The sequence below is a fragment of the Trifolium pratense genome, linkage group LG1 (genome assembly GCF_020283565.1).
Source record: "Trifolium pratense cultivar HEN17-A07 linkage group LG1, ARS_RC_1.1, whole genome shotgun sequence".
NCBI classification, from domain to species: domain Eukaryota; kingdom Viridiplantae; phylum Streptophyta; class Magnoliopsida; order Fabales; family Fabaceae; genus Trifolium; species Trifolium pratense.
Window position 1 is genome coordinate 33,943,509 of NC_060059.1, and position 10,507 is coordinate 33,954,015.

At 32.6% G+C, this 10,507-nt stretch overlaps 1 protein-coding gene across 6 annotated transcripts; it reads right to left on the reverse strand.

Moving 5' to 3' along the window:
* Positions 1–3,539: 3,539 nt before the first annotated feature.
* On the reverse strand, positions 3,540–9,438 carry LOC123910784 (RNA-dependent RNA polymerase 1-like). Of its 6 annotated transcripts, none has more exons than XM_045962012.1 (5): positions 9,257–9,438; positions 7,704–8,266; positions 5,349–7,204; positions 4,956–5,106; positions 3,540–4,551 (listed from the first exon to the last, which is right to left on the reverse strand). In XM_045962012.1, exons 2-5 carry the CDS (start codon positions 8,238–8,240, stop codon positions 3,718–3,720), a joined length of 3,378 nt encoding a protein of 1,125 aa, XP_045817968.1. In that variant the 5' UTR covers positions 8,241–8,266; positions 9,257–9,438; the 3' UTR covers positions 3,540–3,717. The 6 variants fall into 6 exon arrangements, with proteins under 6 accessions (XP_045817968.1, XP_045817995.1, XP_045817986.1 ...); XM_045962039.1 differs by having other exon boundaries at positions 9,252–9,416; XM_045962030.1 differs by having other exon boundaries at positions 9,245–9,416.
* Positions 9,439–10,507: the final 1,069 nt, after the last annotated feature.

Consider the following 10,507-nt stretch of genomic DNA (forward strand, 5'->3'; position numbering starts at 1 on the left):
CATCAAGTATTTGACAAGTATCATATTTTGTCTATGCAATTTTTTTAAGGAGAATGTTAACATGTGCATATATGACACATGTTAAAGAATCAAAAATAGAAGTTATGTTTTAGAATTTGTGCATTTTAACTTTTCAAGCATTAAATTTTTTATATTATTAAATGTTGAATTTCTATATTAAGATACCTTAACATGTGTCCTATGTGCACATGTTAACAAAACCCTTTTCTTAAATGGGTAATAAATATAGTGAACTATATCTTTTAATTAATAAAGTTGATTATTGCTATTTTTGAAGTATATTAAATGAGATATTAGTTAATTAAATGCACCTTAAAATGTGCCATTATGGCACATGTTAGCAGAACCCATAAATAATGGTTATAACCAAAATGTTTATTTAATTTTATGATTTAGGCTTAAATAATGTGATAAATATTCAGTGATGTTTTGGTTCTCTTGTTCAATATTTAGCCAAGTGATGAGATAATAAAAGTTAATGATAGTTGGTATAAAAAGTAGGAATGGTAATTATATATGGTAAGTTCCGAGTAGGATACTATATATAATATCAATTTCTATACATAAGACTTTAAAAAAAAATATTCTTATCCATCTTCATGCCTGCGTGAATAATAATTTTTGTACTCGTACTTATATCTTATGGGTACCTAAAAATTCATATCCGTACTGTTATCCACATTTTTGTTAAAAATAAATTGATCAACTAAAAAATATTATATCATTTTAATAGAATTAAAAAATATCAAAGATTTTAACTTTGACTCATGAAAATTATGAACAAAACTATTATTAACCTCATGCTAAAGTTCATATATTTATTGACATTTACATTTTGCACTATTTTTTTTATAAATATTTTATTAAAAATGTATAATAGTTTAATAGTATTGTATTTTTTTAAAATTGATTTTCATATATTATTATATAATACTTTGAAAAAAATCACACAGATCAAGGAAGCATATTGCACATAACTATTTTCATTTAATATTCTTATAAAATTAAATTTATTTCATGATACCCTTATTTAATTACAATTAATTCAACTATTTTATTTATTTTTGATATTCTCTCTCATTATAAATAAGGGCATAAATAAAATTAAATATTTAAAACATTTAAAAGAGATATTTAAAATATCGATAGTGTAAAAGTATCCAATAAAGTAATTAACAACTATTCCATGTCTATAAATGGAAACCGATTTCCTACAGTCGGTCAGATAGTAATTGCAGGGTAATCTTAGTCATTCAATATGTAATATAATTTTTATTTATTTTTTGATTTATTAATTTTTACATTCCGACCTCAATTGTAAGGTCCATAACACCATAACTGCGTGACTGTACTGGTCCCTGGTGTAGGGAATCCAGATCCATCTATAAACTGAAGTCCATAACCATCCACTACCAAGATGGTAAACACACACTAGTTTAAGACAACCAAGATCGTAACATATTCGTTTTATCTTTTTTTCCCACACATATTTTTATCTCTATAAACGTTTACAGGTTAATCCTTTATCTTATATTATGTGTAACATAATAAAGGGTTTGAAATAGGAACGCATGTGAAGGGTTTGAAATATTTCATTGAATGAGAAATGATGATAAACATTCATCTTATTCATTCTCAACTTCATCATGTTTATCGTCTTCTTCACTAATTTATAACAAAGTATACTCAAATATTGATACGCGTATCAGACGCGTATTGGTATTGGATATGCGTCGGACATAATTCTTGGTCATTTTTGGAATATCGAGGCTTCACAACTCCTTTAAACTATCACCGTTCTGGCTTTTACCATCTACCAACAGAGTCATTAGCAATTAGCATTACTTCAATTTTGAACCCAGGACTCTCTTAGAATTGAGTTTTTGGTCTATCTAATCCTTATAAAACTGACTTTTAAGGTGAAGATTGTCTCTACTTTATAAACATATATTTAGATCATCTTACAACCGATGTGGTACTTCTTTAACATACCTTATCATCAAACATGTTTCTTTTACAACAAACTAAACTTTCAATCTTCAAGGAGTATGTATCAAGATTTATTTGTATCTCAATAATTCTAAGGAAAATATTAAAAGTGTCCCAAGACATTAGTTAAACATTTTAAAAAAATCACAGATCAGATTAATCGATATTGATGGCGGAAAACATGGTTGGTATGAGTTGATAGTGTAAAATTATTTTACATTGTCGGTGCATATTCCTTTTTCTCTTATTTTATTGATTCATATTTTTTGAACACACTATAATAATGGAAATTATCTTTAGGCACAAAAATGCGGTGGATTCTAGGGTGGGAGACCATGATAGGTCTCTCACCAATGCACCACATGTTTTGTGGACTGGATTGAGTGTGTACATGATATTATGGTGTACTGTCAGTATTATATTATTTTTTACTTTTGTTTTGAAAAAAAAGTTTCCGATTTTTCTGGAAAAAGTTTTCGATATTTTTTCGGGAAAGAATTTTCGATTTTTTTTGGAAAAAAAGTTCCCGATTTTTGGGGGAAAAAGTTTCGATTTCAGATAAAAACAATTCTGAAGTTTTTCTGAAAAAAAAAAGTTTCCGTTCTTTTTTCGGTAAAAAAGTTTCGGATAATTTCCGGAAAAAAAAAAGATTTCGATTTTTTCTAGAAAATGTTCTGATGTTTTCCGGAAAAAAGTCCCTGGTTTTTCGGGAAAAATAGTTTCGAAATGTTCACCTGAAAAAATATTGCTATACAAAAAAGAGTGAAAAAACGGAAAATATTTGAAACTTTTTTCTGAATAAAATATTTGAACTTTTCCAGAAAAATATCGGAAATTTTTTTTTTTCTGGAAAATATCCGAAACTTTTTTCCGAATAAAATATCGAAACTTTTTTCCCGAAAAAAGAACGAAAACTTTTTTGTTCAGACAAAATCTCCGGAATTGTTTTTATCTAAAATCGGGAACTTTTTTTTCCGAAAAAAAATCGAAAACTTTTTTCCGAAAAAATCGGGAACATTTTTTCAAAAATAAAAAATAATATAATACTGACAGTACACCATAATATCATGTACACATTCAATCCGGTCCACAAAACATGTGGTGCATTGGTGAGAGACCCTCTAGAATCCGCGGCATTTTTGTGCCTAAAGATTACTTCCGTTATTATAGTGTGTACAAAAAATATGAATCAATAAAATAAGAGAAAAAGGAATATGCCCCGACAGTGTAAAATAATTTTACACTATCAACTCAAACCAACCATGTTTTCCGCCATATCACCCCACTTTTTTGATATGACATGACTCGTGTAAAAATATTTTACACCGTCGGTGCATGTCCATTAAACTCATAAAATAATGTTATCATGTTTGTTATCCTATATTAATCAAACACGTGATAGGATAATTACTATCCTACTTATATCTTATCGTTTTCCTAACTTATATTATATCTTGTGCATCAAACGGGTATGTAGAGTAATTATATTTCTCTGACAAGAAAATAAATAGATAGAAAAATACCACTGATAAAGATAAGTTCATACTTTCAATCAAAACAAGAAGAAACAGAGAAAGATCCATTAATAATACCACTGAGTTTGCATCATACTCACAAATGATAAGAAGAAAATGTTGATAAAAATTATATATCATGGCAATACCATAAATATGTACATGCAAAGTTCAACAACCATGAGCAGAGTCGTCAATCAAGGCGCAGGCGATGACTGAAACTTCGTTCCATGCTAGCATGCATCCTCAACCTTACTTTCTCCTTCTTGATTTGCACAAGCAAATTGTAAACACACCATGGAAAGCTTAGAAAATGGTCCCTATTCATACCTTCATTGTACAGACCATAGTAATGATGATGGTAAGTAACATGGTACCAAGCAGAAGCTTTTGCATATGCATCATCACTTCCAGAATCTACACCAGTGCCGCCTTCATTGAACCAACTCCGCGCCTCTTTCCTTAAGGAATTTACAGCCATAGTAATCGCATCCGCATCCGCATCCCTTCTTTTGGTGAAAGATTTTGACATTTTCATAATATTGCCACTAAGGATTTCTGATTCGGTTTTGATACCATAGTAGTCCATCAGATTTCCCAACTTGTAGTCATAATTGCTTTTGTAATAGAATGCATCATCGACATAATCCATAAAGCCTTCAAATTTCATGTCAGGATCATACGAATTCTTAGCCACTTCAAGTGTGAAGGATGTAATGGAGCCGTCCTTTGTCGAAATCCCTTGAATTTCCCTAAAGAGTTTTCCTATAACATTCTTTGATTTGTAGGTGGGTTTGTCAAGCTTTTCCATGAAGTCTGGATATTCTCTGGCGAAAAGATGAGAAGGTATTTCTGCTGGGGTACCGGTTTTTGGAAAGTCGACTGCTGTTGAGAATAGCTTTGCAAGTTTAATACACGGATCAGCCATTGCTTTAAGAGGCTCTCTATCTGCATGAACAGTGTGTGCATTGGCAATTATTCCAAGACTGTCATTGAGTATGTAATTGACAAAGTACTGCTGCACATCCTGCACCATGAAACCATGTTATGAAGTTATCACTATTTGAATAAACAACTTAATTATGCATTTATTTGTCAAAAAAACTTAATTATGCATTTATAGCATAAACACTTATTACGTAAATGCTTAAGTAAAAGATAGTTTTATCAGATGATAAAATAAAGTCAACCAGTTTACATAAAAGCTGCTTTTTATAGGCTATCCTAGAGAGCTTATGAATATCCGTAGATTAGCTCCAAAAATAATCAACCAAACGTGCTTGTAAGAGTCTTCTTTTAATAAGTTGAAAATGGGAAATTTTGGATAAAATTGTGAATGCTTTAATAAAAACAACAAAGAATGTCAAAAAAAAACTAAATCATAACATAACGCAAGTTACTGTAACCTTAAAATAATTCATAGGACAATACCTCGATCTCCACATCACGACCCAATACATTAGGTTGTGCAGAATCATACTCCATTGGTTCATTTGTTCTAGGTGGAATTAATTCAGAATCCCAACAAACAAAGTAGATGTCCCCGTCTAGATCGCTTCCGGAACATTCATTTGGATGTGGCCTGGTATTAACAACAATTATTGATGTCAACAGATGGTTTTGAAAGAAAAAAATTTACAATAGAGGGAAGCAAGCAACACTTGGACTTCCACTCGACCAGATGATACGCCTATAACTACCAAATATTCAAAATATACTTTTCTGGATGAGTTTGCACATATGATCTTATAAAAATAGTGTTCTATACTTCTATTGATATATTTAAGAATGCATAATGGATGAGATATTTAAGAATATATCTACCTGCGACCTTTTTGAGGGAAAACAACGCAATCCACCATGTGCCGCAGATCTGGCACATCCACAGCCGTCAAAACACGCACATCGCCCGGGTGCAAGCAGGGGTTTTTCGCTACTACTACCTTACCTTTAACTACATGAGAAATATTGCTGAGCTTATTGTTAGAATATTGAACAAAAACTTCACCATATTCTAGGGTTCTTGTTTCATCTAGAACTCCCATCATTGCTCTTCCTTTTGGAATAAATATCCTAGTTTTTTGTCGCAATTCCAACAGTTTCGATGCCCTAAATGTCTGCAGCATCATCGAAAGAAATGGTTCAACATTAGGCTTGTAGCCACAAATAAGCATCTCCTTCAGAATATTAGTGACCTCTCCGGAAGACATCAAGTCCAAAATCTCCTGTGCCTTTGTTGAATCTGTTAGTATTGTGTTCAGTTGATCAACAGCTTCTTTCTGTTTTTTCTCGAAAACACCGTCCTTGACATCGAGAGTGGATAAGAGAGTGATCAACTGCCGATTCAGATAACAAGGTTGAACCTTACTACATGCCAAAACATCCAATTTTATGTTATCTGATTCATACTTGTGCATACTCTTCCTCAGTGACAGCTTCACAGACGAGGTTGGATCAACAGCCACAACTCCTTTGTACCCGCCATATCGAATCTGAAACGCGGATGGAATTGAATCATACCCACATTTTTTAGCCACCTTCCGTGCAAGTTCAAGAGATATTTTCCCAATTCCATCAGAGAAGACATATTCGGTTGCACCGTGTTTAACCTTCGCGTCAGGAATAATTTCAATTTCGTCCCTGCTGACACTTAGAGTTTCGGTAGACGAACCAAAAGATTGTCCGAGTCTAGCAGCATATTTAGCCACATTTCGTATCCGGCTAAAATCTCCCATCCATGCCCTTATGAAATCTGCAGTAACTCCAGTTGTTGTACGAGCAAACATCCATAGGGAATTTTCACGCAACTGACTTGATGAGAAAGCTAGAAATTCGAACTTCTTACCACCAATATCTAAGCCATTCATAAGGATGGAAAGAATTCTATAGTATATCCCAGTTCTCCCACGCTCAGAATTACGTGTAGATAAATCTGCTGAATACAGATTATCCAACTCCTCGTCAACAAATGAAACACGCAGAAAGTTATCGATATGTTCATGGAAATTACGGAGAACACGATTCGAGACATTAATCTCTGGACCACAAAAGTATACTTTGCATGGTGTTATCTGAGCCCTGCGAATGTATACCAACCCATTATCCAAAGATATAGTAGGTGAGCGGGGTGGGACTTTTGCACCAAGGTACATTCTGTATTGATCTTTCAGCCATTTTACTGGTTCATAACAGAAATCCTTTGCATAGTACATCTTCTCTAAGGCATGCTCGATAAAATCGACGTTTATTCTAAGTGGATCCACTAGACGATAGAAATGATTATCGAGTTCAGAACCTGAAACACACCCGTGCTGAACCAATGAATTGACCTTAAACAGGATGTCAAATGGAATTCGAATTCCTTGAGGAGGAGCAACCATAGGGACAACATCCGGATTGGAAGAAAAAGGTGATCCGATCTGCAATGTGTATTGACCCTCACTTTCCTCATAATGAGCACAGTTTTCCCGAAAATTTGGAAAATCTCTGTTACTAGGAAGCTCTACACATATAGAAGAAGACTGCCCAATACAACTGCAAGGAGTGAAATCTATTGCACGAATCCATTGGTCATCAGGGGAATCCTTATTATAGTTCTTCAAAGGATCATTGTATATGTTATATACATCAACATCTGAATTAGGAATATTAAGCTCATAAACCCGAGGAGCACCTAGTAACTACATACAGAAGAAAAACAAATAAGATTCATCAAATATGATGATTTTATAAGTATTGATAGACTCCAAAGATTAAAGAGACTAAAATTGGTTTAAGTAATACATAATTCAGTTAACAATAAATTGCATAAAACTTAATCAACGTGAAATGAAACGCAACAAAAGAATTAGAACACATTCCTTTATATTTTACTACTGATTTAGCTGTGCAATGTAGCAAACACATAATTTCAAGAATACCATAAACCGTTGTTCTCAAGTTCACTAAACTTGGATTTTATTTGAGCCACTATTTCTGAACATTCTAATTACTTTATTCTCAAATTGAATATCTGAATTTACCTTGAATTCTAAACAAAAATAAGATATATCATGCATGAAACGCAACAAACAAACATTACATGAAAAACAAATTTCAAAATAAAAAGGAGAAGCAAAGTGCATATTATGTCAGGGAGTTTAATTATCATATGAAACTATGAAAGTTGAATTTAACAACCTGAATCAATAGATACTTTGCAGTTTTACCCTGTGGTTGATGCAGCTCAATCTTCCAAATATTCTCATACGAAAGCTCAAGTTTGAACTTCCTATCGTTATGGCGCATAGAGAATCGCCACTTTCTCATTCCAATCCCAAATTCTACTCTAACATCCGACTCATTCCATAAAACAGAAAATCTTTCCTTTGAGATCTGACAGCCAAAATACAGTTTCACATCATCCAAACAGGCCAAAACCTCCCTTGGCTTTGGAACGATATCTCTTTCCATTTCCAGAACTTTGAAATCGTAGCTCCCGTACCGCAATGCTAACAAATGTCTGACAGGTGAGGGTAACGCCATCATATCTGTAGCATGCTCTGCAGTAGTGAATTGAATATTTGCAAATGATTTTTTATCACGGCCTTTGCATTCTCTTATTATCGTAGCAAATACACTTCCTTCACCGGTATACTTCTCCACAAGTCTCTTTACATCAAGCGCGGTAACATCATTAGGGAATCCTCTCAACTGAATTGTTTTACTTTTACCCATCCTCAATGTCAACGCTTTTGAATTTCCTAAATAGGATAAGAAATGAAAAAAATTAAAAAACATGTTAAAAAGACGGTAATGCTATACTACTGCATCAAGTTAAAGATGTCAATCTAAATTTTCAATTTACAATCATAATCAAGAGAAATGACATTTCAATGTAAAACCAAATTTCTTAAGAGATGTAAGTTCAATCTTTAGACTGGATTGCCTAAAATACTTAAGCAAGATCATGAATTCTAGTAATTCGTCGCCATTGAGCACCACAACCCAACCCAAATTTGAAACCTTCATTTTGGTAATAAACTGATTCTGATCCAAATATTATTATTTTAAATTTTGTAATTTAGAACTAATTCATGAATTTTTCACTCCCATTTTTAGCCTCATATCAAACTGACCCTTCAAAGTAAAAAACTAAAACCTTATCTAAAAACGATGAAATTCAAATAAACACTACATAAGATATTTTATGCATGTACCCTAGTTCGATTCTGGGACTCCACACTCCCCCCTCCCGTATGTTTGGAAGTGTGGAGTCCGAGAATCAAACTAGGGTAGAGTAAGATGTCGGATGGATTTCAATCCTCTGATGCATCTTCTCTCATGTTGTTCATTCAGCACTAATCTCAACCATTCATCTTTTATTCTCTCTTCTAGACTAATTTTTTTTGTTCTTTATGAACTAACTATTCACATTTGGATTAGAAAAATGAGAGAGGGTTGAACCAAAAGGCAGGAGAGAATCTAAATCCACGTCAAACCACTAGTAGGTTGTAACAACAGGACTAAAGACAATTCATTCAAACAAATATTAAAAAACAAAAAATAAGGTGTGATAAAAATGTAAAGTTGATAGATGAAAGAAACATAATTGTTCTAATATAGTACATACTAAACTCCACTTGAAAACTAAGAAGGAACAGAACATGAAAAGCTTGAAGAGATAATGAAAGAAAATAGTACTATTGAGAAAGAAGCAGTTGAAAGTGATCACAACTCACCAGTGACCTCACCTTGAGAAATGAGAAAGTGAAAAGAAGAGGAAGAGAGTGAGATTGATGACAGTGACACGTCTTTGTTTAGTGCTCACTGCTGTGCTGACTATTGAGTGCTCTCCCGTTCACTCTTCCTTTGAGTCCATACTGTTTGTCATTAATGTAACTCAATTACCAATAGTATTATTGATTTCCTCTTTTTACTGCTGCACTAGTTAAGAAAATAAATTATATTAAAAATAATTTTTGTTTTAAGTAAATTATCTAGGAGTGTTTTGTTTTGCGGTTGAGAAATTCACTACCAGAAACAACTTTTTCAGGAAATAATAATGGCCATTTTTTGAGTTGATAGACGCAATAACAAAGTAATTGATAAATCACACACATAAAGTGAAGTGATCGGGGTTCGAACTTGGTCCTGACGTCCGACAATAATAATTTTAATATTTCTGCCCGTTAAGTTAGGATTTGTGAACATAATAATGATCATTTTATTCTCAGGTATTTTAAAGAAAATTTGTTTGGTTAATAAAAATCATAGGGTGTGTTTGTTTCAAGGTATGAAATTGCAGGAATGATATTCCTAGGAATATTATTTCCAGGAATAACATTCCTACTCATATGTTTGGTTAAAATTTAGATTTCCTGGGAATGTTTTTAAAATTTATATAAAATAAAAAATTGAAAAAATAAAAATGCAAATAAATGTGAGTGGTAGTGGGAAGTTATGAGAAGTTATAGGAAGTTGAGTTTTATTCCCATGGGAATGTTATATTCCCACCCTATTAGCATGGGAATAACAAGTGTAGAAGTTATGTGTAATTAACATTCCTGAGATTAAAAAAATTCTGGGAACAAATTTTCAAAACTTGAAACAAACATAGCAATGTTACATTCCAGATCTCACATTCCCAGGAATAACATTACAAACCTTGAAACAAACACACCCATATTCTTTGGAGTTATTTGTTTGTAAGACAGTAAGTGTGTATGTGGGTAGTTATTTTAATTTTATTCCCATTTTCTTGGGAACATTTTATTCCCGCCTATTTTCTTGGGATTAAAATCATGGGAAAAATGGAAGTTACTTTTTCCGGAATGTTTTATTCCTTGGAGTTACTCCCTTCGTACCGCAATATATGTTACTTTGAAGAAAAAATTTGTATCACAATATATGTCGCGTTATATTACCAATAAAGCATTTAATCCTATTTTTCTTATTATACCCTTAACTATTTATTACTCTCTTCTTTCAATTCTTCAATTTAT